We start from the raw sequence: 22,912 nt of genomic DNA, 5'->3' as shown, positions 1-22,912 counted from the left end.
ATCTCTGTTTGGTGATTGTTTCTTGAGAGTTAACCTAATCTTCTCAACATGTTTGAAGGAAAGGGAGAGCCAGGTTGACTTATTCTGGGGTCTAGTCCTTTTGAGTCAACAGAAGACTAAGATGAGTGGGACTGGCTGGATTGAAAATGTTCTATCTAATTGAAAGAACAGCTTCAAAATAGGATGGGCCTATTCTTAACGAAAATAACATAGGCACAGTACCTTTGAAATCCTCTTGATGTCTTTTTTCAGTTAAAATATACCAATTAGATAGATTTTTGCCTGTTCTTGGCAACTAATCCCACCAATCCAAGTTGAATTGGGACCCTTTACTGAATGAGTGGACATTAGTGTTGTAAAAATACAAGGTCCATTTCAATAGTAACAATCACAACATGATGAATTTAGCCCACTCCAATATACATTAAGAATGACGGTATTAGAAGTGGGAACAGAATAATGGAATAGTTTTATATGCCATTCATATTGACAATTGTAGTTTACATGGACACTTTCCTTGCTTGTTGAACCCTGGATACGAAGATTTTGGGGATTTCTTTTGAATAGTTTTTAGGCTATACTTTTTTTTAAAAAATGAGCCAGACTGATTTCAGAGTTAGTCTAACCCTCACTTTCTTTCATTTTGAAGCATTTCTCATTCAAGTCCAATCAGACGGGCCTCACAGCCTTACTTTGCTCTGGAAGATGAATCTAGCCAAGACCCATTAATAAGTGACCCTGCCCTCCCTCAGGACTTTAAATAGTAGAAACAGGTCTAAATGAAAATGCAGTATTGATCTCCCTCTTCCATTTCAGGATTGAAATAGTAGTGAAAGCCAGGACACTCATTTTGCTTGCAGTGGAAAGAATTTTCTTGGTAGGCATAATGCACATTGATACTCATAATGATACTGGACTGCTGATGAGCAGTTTTTAGATTCATCAGCTTGATTAACATTTATTAGCTACAGTTCGGTAGTATCTTGTTGGATGACACTTGCCAGGTTGGAGTAAGTTACTAGCATATGCTACCCACCATGGTTTGATCTCTGTTGACAGGGCACTGTTTGTGTTGCTTATATATGTATCATTAAGGTCTCAGCAGGAAAGCATGATTTTTTTTTAAAGTCATCTCCAGAAACAGGGAGTTCTTTTTTGTGATTTGCTGAAATTGGGGTTGGGTTCAGCAGAAGGTAGATCATGAAAATTAGCCAAACAAAACAAAAATGAGCTAAGAAAGTACACTGCTGTAGTAGGCGATACCTACTTTAATTAATTGTGAGCCAGTTATGGAGTCCTTACTCAGGCAAAGCTCCCACTGAGTCCAACAACAAATTCAATGGGAGTACTGCCTGATGGTGGACTTCAGAATTTAGCTCAATTATTGTAGTACTCAGAGACAGATATTTCCAAATATATGTCTACAACATTTACAGGTTCACCCATTTGTCCATGTAAATCAGCATTTGTATATGCAAATACTGTGGTTGGATTTGCAAATGCCAGTCTGCTTCCCCAAATGGCATTTGTGAATGTATTAATGGAGGTCCTCGAAAATTTGTGCCAGTACAAACAGATACGTGGACAACAGAGTGACACTGACTTCTTTACAAGTGCCTGTGTTATGAGAAAGATAGCTTACCGTGTAGAACCAAAACTTAACTATGGGTGCATTGTAGAACTCGTATATCTTTCTTCCAAGAGGGATCAGTCTGTGTCCGCTGTGAACTTCTTCCTCCTCCTTCTTTCTTGATGATTCTCCATTCCCTCGGCCCAACATTGCCTGTAGCAAGAAAGGCCACTGTTGTAGTTATTTCCTTGTGAACTATGAACTACACCTTAATTGGATCCCACAAGGGGGATTGTTATTTTTGAAAGTGTCAAAAGGAGCCACATTAACTGATTCTCTGATATCTTCATCTGAACATGAGGATCGGATCAGATGACCCATCCCTGTTGGGTTCATGTAGCTGCAGGATTTGAACTACTTTATTTGCAAACAACCTCTTTTGGATGGGAAGCTCCAGTTCAAATCATACCAGTTGTTCCCTTATAAGCTGAAGGAGCCACACACTTCAGCGGAACTGTCAATACCAATGTGACTACTGAGCTCCATGTTGGTTCTGGGATAAGAATAAGATGTGGGAGACATTTCTGCTTTTTGCTATATTGATTTCTCTTCTCTTCTCCCGACAGTCACTTCCTATTATGTAGCTATGTGCAAAGCAGAGAAGGTTAGAAAATAAGTTGTTATAGGAAAACGATCAGAGAGTTGATACTGGAAGCGAAACACAGGAAGGAGGAAAACAGATGTTGAAGGTTACTGAATTAGAAATAATGAAGCTGGCTGTTGTTCACTGTATCCCACTTAGGCCACAATTCTGCAGTGATCTCCATATGGATTCAGAGTCCTGCCCATTGGAGTCCATTGCAGGAATGAGGCTTTATAACATGGAGATATACCTATCCTCATAGAACTGGAAGGGATTTGAAAGGTCCAGTCCCCTGCCTTCAGAGGAGGACCAAGTACTGTCCCTTATTTTTGCTCCGATCCCTAAATGGCCCCCTCAAGGATTGAACTCACAATCCTGGGTTTAGCAGGCCAATGCTCAAACCACTGAGCTATCCCTCCCCCCTACAGCTTTATACTGTAAGCTCCTTGCTATACGGATTGCATCTTCTTCCATAGTTATTTTCCAGAATGCTGAACACACTTTAGCTGAGGATCTACCACGTAGTGTAAATTGCCATAGCTCCATTGACTTCAATGACTTGATTTCTTTGGCGCTATTACAATTTACACCAACTGAGGATCTGCCGGTAGGTGCTTTAGAAATAAATACAAAACTAATAGTGACTAAACAACAACAATGGATGTTGTCTACATGCAGAGCTAGTCTGAAATTCATGCTCAACCTTAAAGAGAGAAAATAATTACAATAAATATTACTCACTGAATCTTAAATGATTTTATAACCTCTGAAGAATGGCATTGTTTTCCTTAAAGAAATAAGGCCAAAAAACCCAAAGAGAGCTGTCCTGCTGTATTTGTAATACTGACTGTAGAACTGCTCTGTTGTTTTCACTCCTCTCTGAATAGGAGGCTCAGAGTAGATGGAATTTTATGAGAGTTTTCATGCTTCGAGCAAGTTCCCACTCTTAAATTTGTTGTGACAGGCACAGATTTTGATACTTCTTCATGTAGTGTCACCTGCAAATCAAGTATTTTGATACCTATTGTCATACTTAAGTGTGCTGGTGCTGCCCTGCTGCTTTTGGTTAATGTTTCTATAACACTTTCCTTCTGAAGATTTGAAAGCATTTTACTATTTACACAATAATTAATGCAGCCTTATAAATCCTTGCAAGTATTGCTATTATCCCATTTTACAAAGGAGGAAACTAAGACACAGAGAGGTCAAGTGTCTTGTCTAAAGTCATACAGGATGTGATGGCAGAGGTAATTTCTCCGAACCTGGCATTTGTACTTTAACTACACTTTAACTACACAATCTCCAACTAAAGTTGGAGAACACTTCAATCTCTCCGGTCACTCGATTACAGACCTGAGGGTAGCTATCCTTCAACAAAAAAACTTCAAAAACAGACTCCAAGGAGAGACTGCTGAATTGGAATTAATTTGCAAACTGGATACAATTAACTTAGGCTTGAATAGAGACTGGGAATGGATGAGTCATTACACAAAGTAAAACTATTTCCCCATGTTATTTCTCCCCCCCAACCCACTCCCCACTGTTCCTCAGATGTTCTTGTTAACTGCTGGAAATAGCCTACCTTGCTTGTCACCATGAAAGGTTTTCCTCCTTTCCCCCCCCTGCTGCTGGTGATGGCTTATCTTAAGTGATCACTCTCCTTACAGTGTGTATGATAAAACCCATTGTTCATTGTTCTCTGTGTGTGTATATCAATCTCCCCTCTGTATTTTCCACCAAATGCATCCGATGAAGTGAGCTGTAGCTCACGAAAGCTTATGCTCAAATAAATTTGTTAGTCTCTAAGGTGCCACAAGTACTCCTTTTCTTTTTGCGAATACAGGCTAACACGGCTGCTACTCTGAAACCAGTCATTTCAAAATAACCATCGACCACAGAGCCCCCCTCCCCACCTTGCAGATGGGGAATAGCTTTAAAACTGCTAAGGATTAGGCTTAACCTAATGTCCCAGGATGTTAATTTCATGATGTTATTAACAAAGCTGAAAAGCCTTCCCATTAAAAACTATTATAAAAAGAGCCTGAGTCAATGGACAGTTTGCACGGTGATGTTGTAAGCAGTGAATGTGAACAAACATGTGTGTCTATTTTTGAGGAGAAGTAGAAGCTAGGAGAAGCAGTGAGACTACACTGAGACTGTTTGGTGTAAGTGGCATCTCATTTTCTAATGTAAAACTTTGCCTGTGATTTGCCATGAGTCAGTCAGGGTAATCCTGACTTCAGGGCAACATGCACAGTGCAGTGTATCTGCAGCATCCTCATTACTTGTTTTCCCTTTGGCCTGCAGTTTTACGTTGTGTGCTACATGTACATTATTGAGTGGGACATGGGGATTTTGTGAGCAGGGTTCTGGGATTTTTTTAGGCATGTGGCTTTATTTCACTGTAATTATGTTTAGAGTTGTTCCGGCAACAAGATACATTTGGGTTGTGCGCTTACAAATTAAAATATGTTTTTAGTAGTAGCAGTATATACTGTGTATTTGTTTTATAACAAGAATTTTGGTCCCACTGAATATGAGCTTTGAACCCATCGTTAGTGAAACGCACACGCTATTTACAAACTTAAGTATCTACAAACTAGTGAGGAAAAATGGAACATAGCTCGCTGAATATCCATCTACATGCATGTGCGTGCGCGCGCACACAAACTCACACAATACACAACCATCCCCACAATACAGAGGGAAATGATGGCCATGTGATAACGGTGCTGGGTGGCTATTCCTTGCTAAGGAATGGATGCTTTCATTGTTTCTAGGACAAAAATAGCTAAAATCCCCAAAGATGTAAGCAAAACCAGCTTTTGCATGTGCTCAATAGTTCCTTTTCTGAACACTGAGAACACAGTTTTCTAGACACTGATATATACTAACTGCAGCTCTACATGCTCAATTCTGCAGCATCTGCTGAACATTGTTGAAAGAAATAAGCAGAGCCAAAGCACTAGTGCTGGGCATATGTCTACACAGCATTTTGGAGCAAGCCCCCCAACCTAGGTCAACAGACGTATAGATTTTAAGACCAGAAGGGACCATTATGATTATCTAGTCTGACCTTTGTATAACATAGACCATAAATATCATTTTGGAAAAGTTCTTCCTAGAGCAGATCTTATAGAAAAACATGCAATCTTGATTTAAAAAATGGTCAGTGATGGGCCAGTAGGGCTTGCACTAGCACTCTAAAAATAACTATGCAGACAGCACTTTGAAGCTGTGGCTTGGGCAGGAGCTTAATGGGAGGGGTGAGTTTCAAAGCCCAAGCTGAAACTCCAAAGCTCTGCCTATACAGCTATTTTTAGCACACTAGTGTGATCCCCGCCAGCCCATCTTTTGACTTGGCCTACGAGGTTCGCTCCAAAATGCTGCATAAGACTTACCCTTAGTGTTTGCTCAGTAGTTGTACAGAGAGGTTTCCACACAGTGTGCAGAAATGTACAGCAGTTAGGCTGAAATTCATCTCTGTGCAAGGGACCAGCCCGGCTAATGCACTACTTAAGTCTCCAAATTATGGCTTTTACATGAGACATAAGTGATGCATATCCCTTGTGCTGGTTCTCTGCACCAGGCCGAATTTCACCCACAGCGTTTAGCAATGTGAGCAAGCCTATATATTCATCCTGAATTGAGTCATGGGGAGTGAGCAGAAGTGTGCGAGTGGGGGTGAGTTAAGGCACAGCCAAGGCAAAGGTGTTAAGTTCAGCTCAGTGGCCCCTTTAGCATTTTCAGCTGCTCCTATTGCTGGCCAGTAACAGCAGTTTACTCAAGTCAGATTAAGAGTTGCTGACAGCAGGGAGGACAGACACTGACACAGAAATATGTCCAGGGGTTGTGGGAAAACAATCTCCCTCACAGACAGCCATTCAGTGTTTCCTGGCATGAAGAGGGAACCATTTTTTGGCCAACCTTTCCTCGATAACTGTGCTCATTTTCCCCAGTTCACTTGGTCTTTATCATGAGTAAGAAAAAAAAAAACCAGGCAAACAGCCCTGCTATCTCACAGCTCTCATCTGTACCACGGCAGCGCTGACCCCACGGAGAAGCTAATTTTCAAAGCTTTGTAGCTTTTGGGTTTCAGTCTGTATTGGTTTTACTGTATTTTTTTTTAATTCCAGAAAGAGCCTGAATCATTTCATATCAAAAAAATTAACCTACTTGAGATTTTTTTGAAGTGGGGAATGTCCTAAGCCCAAATGTGTTTCTTTTATTTACACTCTTACTATTTGTAGAAGGGCAGGTTCTTTATCTGATGTGGAAAATTAGAACTAAACAAAGAAAATACTGAATAAATGACTGTGATCTGGTATCTTGTTCCCAGAAACAAGATTGTCCGTGCAAGAGTTAGACTCCTGTAGATTTTAGTCTCCTGCCACTCCTCCCCCCATCCAGTAATTCTTCAAATTTAAGTATTAAGGATTATTGAGTGAAAGTTCCATGCACAAATCCTATGACTTGTTAACCCTTTTGGTGCTGGGGTTGCAATGATGAAAGAAGAGCTCTAGCAAACGTGTTCTTGTGGGCATGTTATATCAGGAAATCCTGTTGCCTATCACCAAAGTGTTAATGGGGTTTGTGCCTGGCACTCCCATGCACCTGTTTAAAGTAGAAATTTAAAAAGCAAAAGTGAGTAACAAGTAATTTACAATGTATAAATTCAGCATACTATGGGTGATAACTTAGGGCTTGTCTATTGGCTAGGTGTGATTTCTTAGGCACACTAATGTGTTGCCCATTAATTGATCTGTGTGGACCTTGCAGGTGCATATTAAAGGTTCCCTAATGAAACACTATTTCAAATGACACTACATTAAAGCACAGTAGGGAACCTTTAGTGCACACCAGCAGGGTGCAACACATTAGTGTACTTTAGAAATAACACTCCTGTATTGTGCACTGCTGAACTATGTAGACAAGCCCTCAGTTCCCCTCTCCTGATATAACTGTCCCTCTGGGTACTACCAAACAAAAAGCTGTTAAAAAGCAGTGTAAACACATACACACATGCCGAGTCATACACATTGGCTTTATTTCCCTGCTTTTGCACTTTGTGTGGTCATTTACTCCTGTGCAGAACGAGTGCAAATTGGCTGGAAAATGCTATCAGATCAGAATAGTAGCGATTTACACCCACTTTACATAAGGGTAAGCCAAGGCTTACAACACAATCCTTTTCGTGCACCACAGAGTGGTGGTAAAATCCACCCCGTCCTCTGGGGCAGCACAGAAAACATAGAACACACCCTATTCTATAATAATCAATTCACAAAGTTGGACTACTAGCCATTTAAAAAAAGGAGGGCAACTTTATATTCAAGATACACTTATAAAGAATTAATAGACATTATAAGCACTCTACAGACCTGAGTAGTGTGTGTTATGGACAGTGTTGTAGATGGTGTTGTAGATGGTTACAAGTTATGGTTATAAACAATTTGTTGGCCTCTATAACAATTGATTAACCGTTTATGAAAACATCTATTAATAATTTATTAACTCTCAGACTGTTTAAAATGTACCCTAAATATCAAGTGTGACCAAAAAAAGGTCTTCATGAAAGAGCTTTTTGAGTAATCTTTCTGGGGTCCTCCTGTCCCAGGGGTGAAGCAGTTCAGATAAAATAAGAACCAATGCATAACTTTCACCCAAAATTGAAACCAAACTATTTTTTATAATTAGAAAATGTCACTTGTTGTCAAGCCTGAGAAAGGACTAACTATAACAGCCTCATGACACGGATGTTGTCTTTCTTCTGAAACTATCCAGAAAGGTCCCATTCTCTGCAAATCTCCCACATCTCCACAGTTGGGCCCAGCAGCTCCCCTGCTGTTGACTGATGCAAAATTAATTAGTTGGGTGCTCACAACTCAAGGACATATAAAAAACATTTGAATTCAGCAGCAGAGGGCCCAAGACCATATTACAAGAGCTGCTGGACTCCATGCGATCAGCTGGGTCCCCCTGCTTTTTGTAGAGAAGGCTGTAGTCATTCTCCCTGAACTGGGTTATCAGTGGTGTGTATGCTGCATATCAGGGAGTAGGGGGGTGGGATCAGTGAAAGGAGAGAGCCATAGGACTATCAGAAGGCTGAGAGGAGAGAGGAAGGAAAGCTTAAATCCTAAGGCCTGGAAACAAGAATATATCATTCAGCATATAGCGCTTTTGTAGTGCGAATCAGGTTTTTAAAGGGAAATGTAGTATTGGAGACAAGAAACAGAGAGCCGGGATGTTCACAGAGAGATCATGGTATTTACCTCATTGCCATATTGTTACCCAATGCCATAAATATGGCACTGTGTGAAGCGCTTATTGGATTTGAATAAGCACTTCATGAATTGAGCAGAAGCCAGCAATAATTAATTGTAATTAATAGCTAATGAGTGGAAAACAGCCCATCAAATGCTATGCTGGCATCTGGTCTTTTCCAATGGCCAGGTTCTTGCCTGCAAATAGGTCCTGTAGGCAGGTCTTGTGGACCGGTTCTTCCGCTTGCCTGCATATTGGGTCCTGTAGGCAGGTCCTTCTGCCTGCCTGCAGACGGGGTCCTGGGGGCAGCGCCTGCTGTTTGCCTGTGGGAAATAGGCTGTTTTTTAAAAAAATTAACCAGAAAGAACCCTTTTCTTTTTTTACTGATGTGTCTCAGTTACATCTTGGCCCTGGAGGACTAGGGTGGGTTTAAAGCCCTTCAAAGCTCTCTGATGATGGGATTTGTAATTTTCCCCCTACCTTGGCCAAATAAAAAATGCTCATGAAGCTTGATACAAACAAAGAACTGTGGAGATTTGTCTAATCATCGGAATTTCAACTGTTTGAGTCCTTTTGTGGTATAAATTATTCATTCAGGGTTACATTGTGCAATTCTAACTTTTTAAATGAAGCAAATAAAATATTCATTAAAAAAAATAGAAGAACACAATCAAATGTAACCTCCCCACCGAACTCCTGTTATTACCCAGGGCTAGATTGTGCAATCCTTTCTAAGTACTTCCACATGTGTACTAGTAAGTAATTACCAGTGTGAGAAAGGGTTGAGTGAGGGACTCAAACAGGTGAAATTCTGATTAGACAGATTTCTATATCATAACAGTAGACATACCAGCACACTAATTTCTGCTGAGTGAGAACAGATAAAAAGGAAAAAAACCTCCAGTCTCCATCCAAGCTTTGGGAACTTCCATTCTCCCTGCCTTCTGAACACACGAAAGACTAGTGCTCAGTCTCATCCAGGCCACTCATCCTGACATTCTTGGGTGTGTTCTGAATCCTGCAAGTCTGTTACATTTATTTCAGACAATGCCACATTGCCGTTGGTCAATACATGATGTCACATCACAACGTGATGATGCAGTACTGTCATGCACTGAGGCAACACCAGGACTCACAGAGGCAAATTTGGTGATTCAGCATTGTAACATAAGTACTGAGTCCCACAGAGGAAAGAGGATTTTTGGAGGCATTTATTCACTAAACTTGGACATTCTGGTCTGCAGTCCCTGTAGAGGTGGGAATAGTAAATTGACTTGATTAAATTTAGGATGGCTTTTGTATTGTTTGCTCTTACTGTGAGTTCCATGTCCTCCTCTTCCTTTTCCTTTACTGGTTTTTCTGGTTCCTCTGGCTCCTTCTCTTGTAGATGGATCTCATGGGCCTGAGACATGTAAGGCATGTCGTCTTTGTTCTTGAACTCCAAGCTGAGAATTGAAGGAGGAAGTAGAATTCCTAGAATTACCTAAAGCAATAATAATAACAACAATAATAATAATCTCAATTAACAAGTTATGATTATGGTGGTATCTTAGTATCAAATGGAACAAGCCCCTTGGGGAATCTGGGAATCAAACATTCCAGTGTAAGTTTCAATGGCACCTGGAAATCTATCATTTGAGATTATGTTTTCAGAGGACTGTGGGGAAACTAAGCATAGCATGCCTTGCAATGTTAATAGAAGTTATATGGCTAACTCATTGTACTGAATAATTTATTTATCCCTAAACTGCTCATCTCATACATATTGGTACAAGCTAGAACACTACAAAATATTACCATACTAGGTAATAGGCAGACCCACAAAATCATTGAGCCTTGAACCTGAAAAGTCTTGCACATTGTACAGTAGAGTGTTCCAGTGTTCATGTGAGACACAAGAAACGTTAGGCAATAGACATAGTCCCCTGCAGTAAGTGTTAAGCAGTGTCTACAGTACAGAGCCTGTGTGGCATAGCTATGCTGGCAGAGCCCACTAGTGGAGACACAGCATAAACCAACAGAAGGAGTTTAGCCAGGATGGTAATACTGCCTCCCCAAAAGACATTAGCTATGCCAACGAAAGCACTCTTCTGTTGGCATAGTTACATCTACACTGGGAAGGTTTTTGACTTAGCTATGTGGGATAAGGGTGTGATACTTTTGACATAGTTAGATCAATGAAACGTAGTTGTGTAGATCAGGGCTTAGTAAGGTCCCTGTGCTCCCTTACTTGCAAGTAGAATAGGGTAGAATAGGTCAGGACAATGGCATGAGTGAATCTGAGGAGACAGACTTAAAAGTAAGCAACTTATGTGCTTAGGTATTCACTCCTGTAACTTGGCAGCTCTGCAGCACTGCTCCCGTAAATGTGAGCTCATATTCTCCTGTATTCGCTGTCTTGTGATTCACATCAATTTTACCTTTTGCTTATACATGCATCACTCTACACCTGGGTTGTGCGGGATCAAGCCCACAGTGGTTTAGACCCACTTGTAACCACATACACACATACCAAAGCTTGATTTTTGCCAGCATTTCATGGAAAAATCATTGTATACATATCTCCAATGAATTTAACTCCAGTAATGCCAATGACATTATTTAGTAGGCCTGTTGGCATATGTGGGGAGTGTATATTTCCATCCCACGAGGGAGAACATTCCTGCTTTTTCTACTGGTGCCTACTAGTGCATTGCAGAGGTCATTCCAGGTCTCTGGACTGGAGCTGCCCTGCTTTTAAAGTACAACCCCCCCCCCCTTCAACACTGCCATATAATCCTCTAAGGTGCATGAAAAAGTCTATGCTGTTCTCTCTTTTGCCTAAAGAGAGTTGATTCGGGGAGGGAGAGTTAAAGGATACAGGTTTATGGAATAAAGCAGAATAAATAGAGTGAACAATAAACTGAGTGTGGATAGTTGGGAGGAGCTGCTGTTGAAACAAACTGAAAGAAAAATGGAATTTATCACCTGGAGATACTTATCATGCAAAGGATACGGCCAGGGGTCTGCTGTGTGACTGAAGAGATACGTGCTGTAAAGGACAAGGCATAGAGGGGGAAAATGGATAGATCCACTACACTACAGTAAGCAAGATCTACTGAGTAATGAACAACTGGAACATCTCAAAAGTCAGGTTTGCAAGAGGGTCAGGCCCCTCAGGGAGAGCAAGGGGATCAGGGCACAGATAGATTCAGAGAACATATGGCTAAGAGAAAGGAGTTTCCAAAATGTAAGAACAGTCCTAGTTTTAAAAAGAAAGGTACTCATGCATAGCTCTGACACAAGTGAGATAAGAATCTTATTAGCCACTGGTTTCAGAGTAGCAGCCGTGTTAGTCTGTATTCGCAAAAAGAAAAGGAGTACTTGTGGCACCTTAGAGACTAACAAATTTATTAGAGCATAAGCTTTCGTGAGCTACAGCTCACTTCATCTTTTTTCCACCAAATGCATCCGATGAAGTGAGCTGTAGCTCACGAAAGCTTATGCTCTAATAAATTTGTTAGTCTCTAAGGTGCCACAAGTACTCCTTTTCTTTTTATTAGCCACTGACACTCATTTCTTACTGATAGTGCATTAGCTCCAGTGGGATAATGATATATTTATATCTGTGCTGTTCATAATTATTTTCTCAGACACATGCTTTTGCAGCATAATAGAACAGCCCAGAGCAAGTGTCGATTTTCACATGTAAACCTGATACAGGCAAGGGAATGCCCATCAGGGAATATCACCACAGAACACAATTAAAAATGGCAATTCTTGGTCTGACTAGTGAATACAGTGGTGAAGGTGAATGCACCACAGCTCAGTTCCTCTTGGACAGAAATGCCTATTGGAAAATCCCACTCTTCCTGGCTGTTTTACCAGAGAAATTAAATATTAAATGGGCTTGACTGAATTATCCTCCACATCCCCTACGGGTGGTCTGTCCAGATCAGGTAGGAGGCAGCTTGACATGGGACGCAGGGGTATTTGCACTGCTGCTGCATTTGCTTGTTCTGAGGATCATTCTCCAGGGTTGTCAATTCAGCACCTTTCACTAGTAATAAATTCACTCACACCCCCTTTTATTTATTAACTGATTTTTTTAAAAAATACGGCCAAATCCCAAAGTCTTCAGTTAGGGAGACATCCTGAAGTCCTGGCTCAGTCTCTATGCCAGTAACTGTCCTACTCATCTTGGAGAGAGTTTTGACCAAGGACTGAGTAAGGCGCTCAGGATTTGGGCCAGCAGGGATGAACACTGTGTTACGTCGCTATAAATAACACAGAACATGCAATTAGTTTATTAGTTCATCTGGCTGTTGCTGATTTGGTGTCAGCCCCATCGCCATCCCTCAGAGCTCTTGCTCTTAATTGATACTAAGGCAGTGCTGACCTTTAGACCTGAATTTTTGCGCATCCGGAGCCGGCCCATCCACATGTCTGTGAGCAACATTTGGCTGCAAGTGTGAGCAATGAAATCTCGGTGCTTGGCTGCCACCGCAAGCTGCAGGCATGTGGCGTTACTCCAGTTCTTCAGCTCATAGGTCAGCAGTTTCATTGCCAGCTGCTCATCCTGCTTGTATGATTGGTCCAGCAGCTCCACTGCTAGCTGACCGAAATCCCTGCAACAGAGGGCATTCTCATTAGCCAGCACAGTCTGCTTTGCGGAAAGTACACTGTTAAATGACAGCTCCTGCAAAAGCTGCATCACTCTCCATGAAATGCAGTCGCGATGCTGGCTGTACATGGAGTCCCACGTTTTCAAACCTGAGTGCCTAAAGTTAGGCACTTAAATAAATGTCCTGATTTAGAAGTACTGAGTACCCTCCGCTCCCAGACATCTGCTCCTACCTGCTGTTGTCTCCTTGAAGCCCATTGTCTATCTGCTGTTAGGCAGTCCAGGCGCCCATTGCTTGTTCATGAACTCATGGTCAGGTACCCTTGAAGGGGAGGCTTTATTAACCAGTGTCCAAAAATTGTTCAAATTCCTGTTGGTCTTTGATTAAGGCCAGAAGGGATTATGATGATGATCTAGTCTGACCTCCTGACTCTAGTCTGATCTCCTGATTAGTTACTTCCTGCACCTGGATACTACTTCAGTAGATTTTTAATTGTATTTCATTGGGATGGGAAATGTGACTCAGAAGAATCACATTCAGGCTTTGGTGGCCTCAAGATGGAGGAAAGCATAGAGTCAGTATAGAGACTTCATTCAACTTTTTGGCTCCTGTTTTATCCATTTCAGAAGTTGCACTGTTAGCACAGTTTTTAGAAGGGCTCTGTTAGCACAGGTGCACCCTAAAAGCCACTCCTTTGGCTTCGAGGGGACAGCATTTTCCCTACATCTTTAGCAGTTAAAGCAAGCCACTCCTAAGCTGATTACTGGCAGTTTCAGGAACCTCTCTTTGCTACTCTCCAGAAAGTATGCATGAAAGGCAATCAACCTGGAGTTGTGGTTCAGCTCCTGGGATATGTCATCCACCATGTCATTTTCTGATGCCTCGTGGGCCATGGCTTTGCAGAGTTTACAGGCCACCAGAGCCTTAGCCATAGCCTCCTCCCCATGCTGCCAGAAGAAGAGGGCCATCTTCTGACGCTTCATCAGCACAGCCCACACCATCAGCTCATGGAAGGGGAAAGGGAAATGGTTAATCTCAGGATCATCCAAATCAATATCCACTTCTTCTTCTCGTTTCTTTGTGGTCTTCCTTCCTCTTCGCAAAGGGACGTCATCCTGCCAAACAAGGAGAAAGTGTGGTTCTAGGGAATGATGTGAATCAGTTTACACTGGATACAGGAGATACGACATGAGGAAGCTGACTCCCTCCCCACAGGCACACTCATGTTCATGTAACTTACTTTCTTTTAATTGCTACTTAGACTGACTAATTATTCACTGTGACCAGCCCATGTTCTGAGTTTCTAGGAGGAGAATTTCTGCTGCTTCCCACTCCTCCTCCCTACGCAAACTTACATAACTAATTTCACATTCACTGAAAAAAATAATTCACAGAATAAATGTGATGCATATGAAACAACGATTCAACACTCCAAGCTCCTGCCTGATGGGAAACGGGAGTCTGGAAATGTCAATCTAACCTGGCCCCCTCCCTGTGGCAGTGCAAAGCATTATCTGAACATGCCCAGGTCACTCCTGGGAAAGCCACCCTTACATTAAAGCTTTTGGTTTGTCCATTTACCTCTGAGTTTTTTAAATCTCATTGGGGTGGATACATTCACCTCTTTCCATTCTAACTACATTAGAGAGGACAATGAAGGAGAGGCTGGAGAATGATTCATCAAAATATGGTAGCATGGTATCATTTTGTCCTTTCCCCACTTCTGTCTCATTCTTAGTGATCTTCCATCCTGATCTTACCAGTGGGTTAACCTATCTCTCCTCAAATACATCCTACTCCCTCAATTCTGTGTCCTTTCTTCTTCCCCTTTCCCCTCCAATTCCATGTTATTCCTTCTTGCTTGTCTCTCCTGTTTATTTCCTTCCTCTTATCTTGTCCTATAACTTTCCCTTATCCTTCTGTTACCAGACTGCATGCACTGAACTTTGATCCTTGTGTGAGCAGCAAAGTGAAATTTATCATACAAAATCTCAGCTCTCTGAAGTGCCAGGGCACAGCATTAGAGGGTTATTGAAGATTGGATAAAACACTGACATTTCGCTACACTAATGCCCTCCATTCTATCTCAGCTCAAGTTCCCAAGTAAAGATATTTTACTTCTGAAAAAATCTTTATTTTAATATTGTTTACAATTAAATATAGTTAAAAAGTGATCATAAAAGTGACAATTATAAACCAATGATATTTACAAAATAATTAAGGCTGGGATTTGTGAAAGTGCTCCCACGGATGTCCTTGGGAGTACAGACAGGACAAAGTGGAGGGTTTTCGAGAATCACAGACTAAATAGCATGTAAAATAATTTTTTAAAACTATACTCAGTGTTCCACATTTTCCATGATTAGGTTGCCACAGAAATTGCTACAGAAGTCAACTACTTGACACAGAATTATGCCCCAGAATTGAAGTTTTAATTAAAAAAAAGAGAGGCTTCTATCCCATATAGTTGTAAAGAAAACCTTCAATATATGAGAAAAACATGAAACTGCAGTGATGGTTTGCTAAGCCTGCAGACAGCCTGAAACAACTGCTCTGAGAAGTGCAAACCACTCACATTCAACTAAGTATTGTGCACATGCTGAAACTTTAAAACAACAATCTAATTGTTAACAAATTCCCTGATGGGCATGGGCCGGATTCTGATATCCTCACTCACATTAAATAAAAAGAAAAGGAGTACTTGTGGCACCTTAGAGACTAACAAATTTATTAGAGCATAAGCTTTCGTGAGCTACAGCTCACTTCAGTCTCTAAGGTGCCACAAGTACTCCTTTTCTTTTTGCGAATACAGACTAACACGGCTGCTACTCTGAAACCTCACATTAAATAGTACCTTCTCCCTCATGTAGTTCCACTGAAGTAAACAGGACTATTTGTGGAGCAAGGCACTACTCAGTATGAGTATCCATTGCTGTCGGATGTGATAGCAGGTATTTGGCTGAGGACAGCGAGGCATATAGTTGCTATTTATAGATTCTGGAGTGGCAAAGTAGGATTTTGTGCTTCCCTGCACTCTAAACAATTGCCCCTAACCTTTTCTACAAAGGGAAAAGAAAAAGTCAAAAGCCTCAGCCACGTCAATGGGAATTGGGCATCATATACTATATTTGTTTGCCCTCTCTGACAGCTTTCTATTCTTATAGTTGTTGGATTGGGATACTGGTTTCAAATAGACTCTACTATTTAAAACTATATGTACTGATTTCACCAACAGAGACCTGGAGTATAGCAGGACTTACTCCCCCCCCCGACACTTTTTTTTTTTTTTAGTTTGTTTATGGGGAAGCATACTGAGAAACTGATTTTCTCTTTGCATTTATATAAACATTTTACCTTGGTGGAACGTACAGCCTTGTGTGTGATTAACTTCTCATTCTAAATCTGTGGAACTTTTAAAATATATTAATTACAAGTCTCAGATAGTATAATGCTGATGAACTTGTTTGGTGAGAAAGGGAAGAGAATTTAACATTAAGATTTGTTACATGTCACCTACCTCCATTCCCAGAAGTTTCAGGGCTTTTGGCTGCACAAAAAAAGAGTTTTTTAAAAAAAACATTATATAACCTATCCATACCAATAACATTTTAAACAAAATTATATAATCCTAGTTATCCCCTCTCCCCCAAGATTCCTGGCATAAGTTTGGCCCCTACCATAAGTTACAGCAGCTCTAATTTGTGCTGGATGGCAACAGACACTAAGGGGCCATTCCATCCATTGACGATATCTGGAGTTCATTAGCATTCCGGACATGTACCCTTCACCCGACAACAGTTGCAAAAGAGAGGACATACTGCTGGCTCTGCATATCTCTCAGGGATTCTCCCATCTCCTTATAGAGCAGATATGCACTTTTTTGCACTGCTTCAGCAATTCAAAGGGACCAAGGAGCTGGCCCAAGGTTTAAAAGGCCTTAATTTATACAGTTTTTCCACTGAGTGGCTGAGGGAAGGGAGCATTTCTCTGCAGACAAGAGTGCATTTTGCTACTTCAAAAATAAATAAAATGACAGAAAAGCCATACCCAGGGTGGAATTGAAAAAAAAAAATCCAAACAAACCCACAGGTCTCCAGTTTTCCTTTGGATGGAAACATTTCTTCGCAGCTGTCATGCTATTAGGACCAATGTCTGCTAGGATGAGATTATCAGAGTGATATCGATATATGTCTCTAGAATGTGAACCCATATGTGAAATACCTGTGCTGGCTAGAGAGTAAGCTAAGAGAAGTTGTTATAACTAGAAGTTTCATGGAAGACAACCAAATTCTGCTTTCAGTTCCACTGCTGTGAATCTGGAGAGACTTCATTACATACAAGAATAAACAGCATTTTGTTTATAAAGACTGAAGAATTACTCCAGATTCACATCAGTATAACATCAAAAAATACAACATTGTGCCTTGAACCTGCATTCCTTGACTCAAGGGGTGCAGGATTAAGCCCATGAAAGCCCATTTCGAGTTATGATTTTTCCTGCTCTAAAATCTCCATGCCACTTACAAAGGGTTCAGCACATACCAGGGAAATTTCTCTCTCTCTCTCTCTCTCTCTCTCTCTCTCTTAATACAATTTTTTTTTCAGTCTAACTCCAGTATACTATCTATTACAGGGACTGATCCAAAGCCCATGAAAGTCAATGGAAAGACACTCATTGCCTTCATAAGGCTTTATATCAGAACCATTCACAGATTCATATTCATAGATTTTAGGGTCAGAAGGGATCATGATGATCATCTAGTCTGACCTACTGCATAACACAGGCCAAAGAACCTCACCTAATAATTTTTGCATCCAGCCCATAAAATAGCTTGTGTCAAGAGCTGACTTTCACTAGGTCGCAGGGAGGAAGCTGCTCTGCTATGCACAAAACCCTGATCATAATGAACTGCTGATCAGTAGAGAGAATTGTTGCTTTTTAAAAAACTAGAACCCAGTAACAATCTTTATCCTAGACTCAGGCCAACACCAGCTGGACCTAGCAGCAAATGACATGCCATGTATTGATTCTTCTTCTGATAGCTTCTACAATGTGAAGAAAACTATCAAAATTCAGCCCCTCACTGAATTGACTCCCAGCACCTTTTTGTTATTACCACATCAGACAGGCCCGTTGACAGGGGAAACCAAAAGGGGCAATTGCCCTGGGGCTCAGGGGATTTAAAAGGGCCCAGGGCCCCTGGCCACTGCTGGCAGTGCTGTGGGACTAAGGCAAGCTTCCTGCCTGGCCTTGCTCTGCGCCACTCCCAGAAGCAGCTGGCACGTCCCTGCGACCCCTGGGGAGAGGATCTCCACGCGCTGCCCTTGTCCTGAACGCTGACTCCGCATGTCCCATTGGCCAGCAACTGTGGCCAATGGGAGCTGCGGGGGAGGTGCCTGCGAGCTATGGCATGCAGAGACCCCCTGGGCCCCCGCCTAGAATCCACAGCCAGAGGGGTGTGCCAGTAGGTTTTGGGAGCCGCCAGAGGTAAGCACTGACCCCCTGCCGCACCCCTCACCCCCTTCTGCACACAAACTCCCTCCCAGAGCCCGCACTCCACACTTCCTCCCGCAACCAAACTCCCTCCCAGAGCCCGCACCCCTCACCCCCTCCCGCACCCAAACTTCTTCCTAGAGCCCGCGCCCCTCACCACCTCCTGCACCCAAACTCCTTCCTAGAGCCTGCACCCTGCACCCCCTCCCACACCGCAACCACCTGCCCCAGTCTGGTGAAAGTGAGTCAGAGTGGGGGAGGGAGGAGAATGGAGTGAGCAGGGGGCGGGGCCTCAGAGAAGGGGCAGAACAGGGGCTTGGACTCAGGTAAGGAGTGGAGCAGGGCATGGGTCTTTGGGTTTGTGTGATTAGACAGTTAGCAACCCTACTTGGCGGGAATGTGGAAGCCCTGGCTATGCTGGAAGAGCACTCCCAGCAGCTTGCTGGGCACCACCAGTGCAGCTGGCAGCTCGCTGGGCATCAGCCAGTGCAGGCGCAGCACCGCAAAAATGTCAGGCGGACCGTGTCCATGGGGGCCCATTGACTGTTCTACCCTGGGGTCCGGAATCGCTGTTGGTGGGCCTGACATCAGAATCGCAGTACTACTGGTAAAGAAATACCAACTCCTTACCCTCTTGGGTCCAAACAAGTTGTGGTAGAGGGTTCTGAACCGTTTTCGGGTGTAGTTGCAGCGATAAGCTCCTCCCATCAAGTACTCAATCACCAGGCCAATATCAATCAGACTTATCCTGTAATCCGGAGGTAGGTTACCCTATCAAATTAAAGAAAAAGGAAAAGAAACAAAAAAGAGACAAAGCTGATTAGTACTGATACCATTCAATGTTTCCTCTAACTAAATTAGAGTAAAACAAACACAATTAGTTAAGAAACATAGGAATGTATTATGCTGGTTAATTAATTCACCTTAAAATAGATCCAACCGAAACCTGGATATTCTCGCTTGGAAAAAAGACATAAGTAAATAAGAATGTGCAGTAATCCTTGGTAGTAACAGAAGATAATAATGTCAGAAAACAGTACTCAATTTCTTCTGCTGGGGAAACAAGAAACACCACTGCAGAACAAAAAGCGTGAGACCCAAACATTTTCCTACAGTCAAGCACACTTGCTGAACTCTGTCCCTCTGTGAGGTATGTTTTCCACACAATCTGCTCACAACATCTTTGGTTGAATATGTTTGCATTGGCACCATTTGGGCTGCCTTCTCCGTCAGTCCATTCTGAAGGTAGCTCTATATCATTTGCAAACAGAGGTTTTGCAGCTCCTCAGTTGTGATCTCTATTTCCTAAAAGCATGTTTCTTCCCTACATTGCATTATTTAATAGTTAGTACTCATCAAATAAAAGGAAGGGGAAAAAAGTTTCATTAGCAAGGTGTGTCCACTTAAACGTTGACTTAAATCTCTTTTGCTTGAAATGAGTCTTTTAAAAAACTTGTTAGAGCCAAGGAGGTATGTCATCATCTGTTTTGTAGAAAACATTATTAAATTTTGTAGAAAACAAATTAAACTGGCTCATAAAGTGCCTATTTTCTTTGCTTTACATACATAGGCCAGGAATGTGGTGAGCATCAAGTAATTCTGATTCTTATCTAGTTCTGTTTTATCTTGAGTTTTAGGAGCAAATATATAAGCCCAATGATTTTTTAACACACTGCCTTCTTGTGGACTTGATGCATTTTATTTTAAGATAGTTTAAAGAGTAAGTTTTCAGCACAGGGTTATTGCTACACAACTCTCATTAATGCCAATGCAGGCGACTCAGCTCCTTTGTCATATACTGCTTTGAAAAATGACCCCTTGATGTCCTAGATAACCTCTGGGACTCTGGGTGCTGTTGAGCTGAAAAACCAGTTCTGACCCGTTGCTCCACTGTTTCTTACCCTTCCTGGTACTGGAATATACTCATATTAATTTTCCATGCCATCATCAAGCACCTTTAAGTTTAAATGGAAAAGGGTGACAAATATACAGGATATTTATGGCTCCAACTTTGTGTGCTCCCTGGCCCATTCCCTTCTACTCCCTATTACCAATGCTGCTAATAATGACCCGAAGGTCATGAGTTCCATGAAGCTTACTGCATGTGAAGCTGTGAAATCAGACCTTAAAACAGTTCTCTCTGCTCTGCATGTAAAGTGAGCTCCACTCAGATACTACTGTGATGAGCATGGTATAAGAGTATACATAGACTAGAATAGAACAGAACAATGGCCTGGAGAACAACAGGTCCTCTCTTCCACACCTTTGTTCACTAGACCCCACCATCAAAATCCCACAGATCAGTGCCCTCACAGGTCTCCCATGGAAGAGTTCCTGGAAAATTCCAGAGATGGAAGGACAGTCCCACAAAGCTGGCATTTGGCCTTTCTCTGTCTCCATCGGGAAACTCTGAAGACAAAGCTTTGGTGTACTCACAGAGTAGAGGGGCAGTCAGGGACTAAGTAAGGGATACCTCCATGCAAAAATATTTGGCATTTTTATACAGACCTCTGCCTGTGAACAATTCACAAACAGAAAAGGGGCATAATTCATAAAATTTGTCATTATGAATAATTTGCCCAACTCTGATAATATTAAGAAAACTCCAGATTAGCTACAGTTGGTCTGTATCTCATTATAAGAAACATGACAATTCTGGATTAATTGGACATGGAATTAAGCCTAAGAGATCAATTAGCCCATCCATAAAAATAGCACGGTATCCCGGGAAAAATATTCTATAATACAACAAGAGCTTTTATAGTAAAAACTAAAATAAGGCAGCAAAATTGCAATTGTTATCTTAATACTACTATTTAATGTACTCTAGTAAAATTATCATGTTTGCTGTAATGATATGCAGCATGGACTGTAGTTAATCTGTAGTTTTCTTAATACCATTACACCTGGGTGATTAATTCAGAATAATTAATTTTATGAATAGTCCTACTTTTTCTCTTTGGGAATTTTTTGCAGACAGGTCTGTAGAGGTTCTGTACATCTGCCTGACTTCTATGCAGATGTGTTTATTTGATTTAGATTAATAAAGCATACATTACAAAACACTCTGAGGGACAGATTGTGATGATTTTAAGAATCTTTGTGTACAATTTATAAATTCTGAATTCTATGCATCTTTGCCAAACTACCAACTCTATTTTAAAAATGAGGACTAGTTGCCTTCTCCATGGTCTCTCTGCTTCCATGTTGGACTGAAATTCCAAGGTGTAGTGATACAGGGCGGATAATAGAGGGTCATTAACTTAAGATGAGCCTCCATTCAAATATAAACATCCTAGACAATAGGCAGGCTCCCACACAGAAGAACTGGTTTGTCAGGGGAGAGGCTGCCTGGCAACGAGGTCACCTGGTAGGAGTCTGGGATCACCTAAGGAGGCTGATCCAGGAGTCACGTGTCAGAAGGCCTGGAAGGTTATAAAATGGTTCACGGGGGGGAAAAAACCCTCAGAGAGACAGTTGCAGGAAGTTTGGGCAGGAGAAGGGAAGTAAATGGATCATCCAAGGTCTGAGGAGGCAAGTGTCGGAGAGAAGGCTCCATGTTTCATAATCTAAGCCATGCACTGTGATTATGAAAGATCCTGGATGGCTCCAGACAGCCCTGACCTCAGGTCAAAGAATGCTCTGAAGTGATGAGAAAACTGAGGTAGGGAAATGCATGTAGGTTTTATTATTTTTGTATAGATCTGTGTATTTCTCATGCTGTTAAAGAAAGATCAATAATGTGTTAGAATTTGGTGCAATGTCTGTCTGTGTTCTGTGCTACACCTACCATGTGCTCTGAAAGTTAAATTCTGACCAGAATGTCCAGCATGGCTGGAGGTCTGAGAAATGGTGTGTTTACATCAGGGGGAAGTCTTAAGGGGTCAGCACTGATAACAGAAATTACACAGTGGTTCTGCACTGCTTTTACGAAAGGCATGATCTATCCATGTGATCATAACCAGTAATATGTTTGTGTTCTGAGCACTCTAATGAAAATGAACATTTCTCATTAAAAGAAGAAAAATTAAAATTATTGGCTTTTTAAAAATGGTTCTCTCTGTCCAGAATGTTTGAGCCAATGTGCGTTTTACCTGAGTAAGGACTGCAGATTCTAGCCTTCTCTTTGTGATCACATGTGAGCAGGAACCAATGACAAAGTGCCATATAGGAGACTTATGTAGAGCCGCTTTATGACTGTTCTAAAGGGAAAGGTTCAAATTCATTCCTTGCAGAAATGGGAGCAACTATTATTGAAGTTAATGAGAATTGCATCTCTTTACACAACTCCCATTGACTTCAATGGGAGCAGTTTTGGACACCTCAATAAATGAATG

At 41.6% G+C, this 22,912-nt stretch overlaps 1 protein-coding gene across 5 annotated transcripts in view; it reads right to left on the bottom strand.

The window, feature by feature from the left end:
- Positions 1-22,912, bottom strand: part of TRPM3 (transient receptor potential cation channel subfamily M member 3) — a 412,959-nt gene that overhangs the window by 39,543 nt on the left and 350,504 nt on the right. For 2 of the 5 annotated variants that reach the window (XM_043514675.1, XM_043514676.1), the window contains exons 13-19: positions 19,206-19,346; positions 16,599-16,628; positions 13,907-14,196; positions 12,856-13,084; positions 9,793-9,960; positions 8,675-8,800; positions 1,643-1,783 (exon numbers count right to left, since the gene is read on the bottom strand). In XM_043514675.1, the coding sequence (XP_043370610.1) occupies positions 1,643-1,783; positions 8,675-8,800; positions 9,793-9,960; positions 12,856-13,084; positions 13,907-14,196; positions 16,599-16,628; positions 19,206-19,346 (1,125 nt within the window). Of the gene's footprint in view, positions 1-1,642; positions 1,784-8,674; positions 8,801-9,792; positions 9,961-12,855; positions 13,085-13,906; positions 14,197-16,598; positions 16,629-19,205; positions 19,347-19,498; positions 19,535-22,912 lie in introns of all 5 variants that reach the window. The other 3 variants (XM_043514672.1, XM_043514673.1, XM_043514674.1) reach the window with 3 other exon arrangements.

The sequence above is a fragment of the Dermochelys coriacea genome, chromosome 5 (genome assembly GCF_009764565.3).
Source record: "Dermochelys coriacea isolate rDerCor1 chromosome 5, rDerCor1.pri.v4, whole genome shotgun sequence".
In the NCBI taxonomy this organism is placed as follows: domain Eukaryota; kingdom Metazoa; phylum Chordata; order Testudines; family Dermochelyidae; genus Dermochelys; species Dermochelys coriacea.
This window is presented reverse-complemented; position numbering and strand designations above follow the sequence as displayed.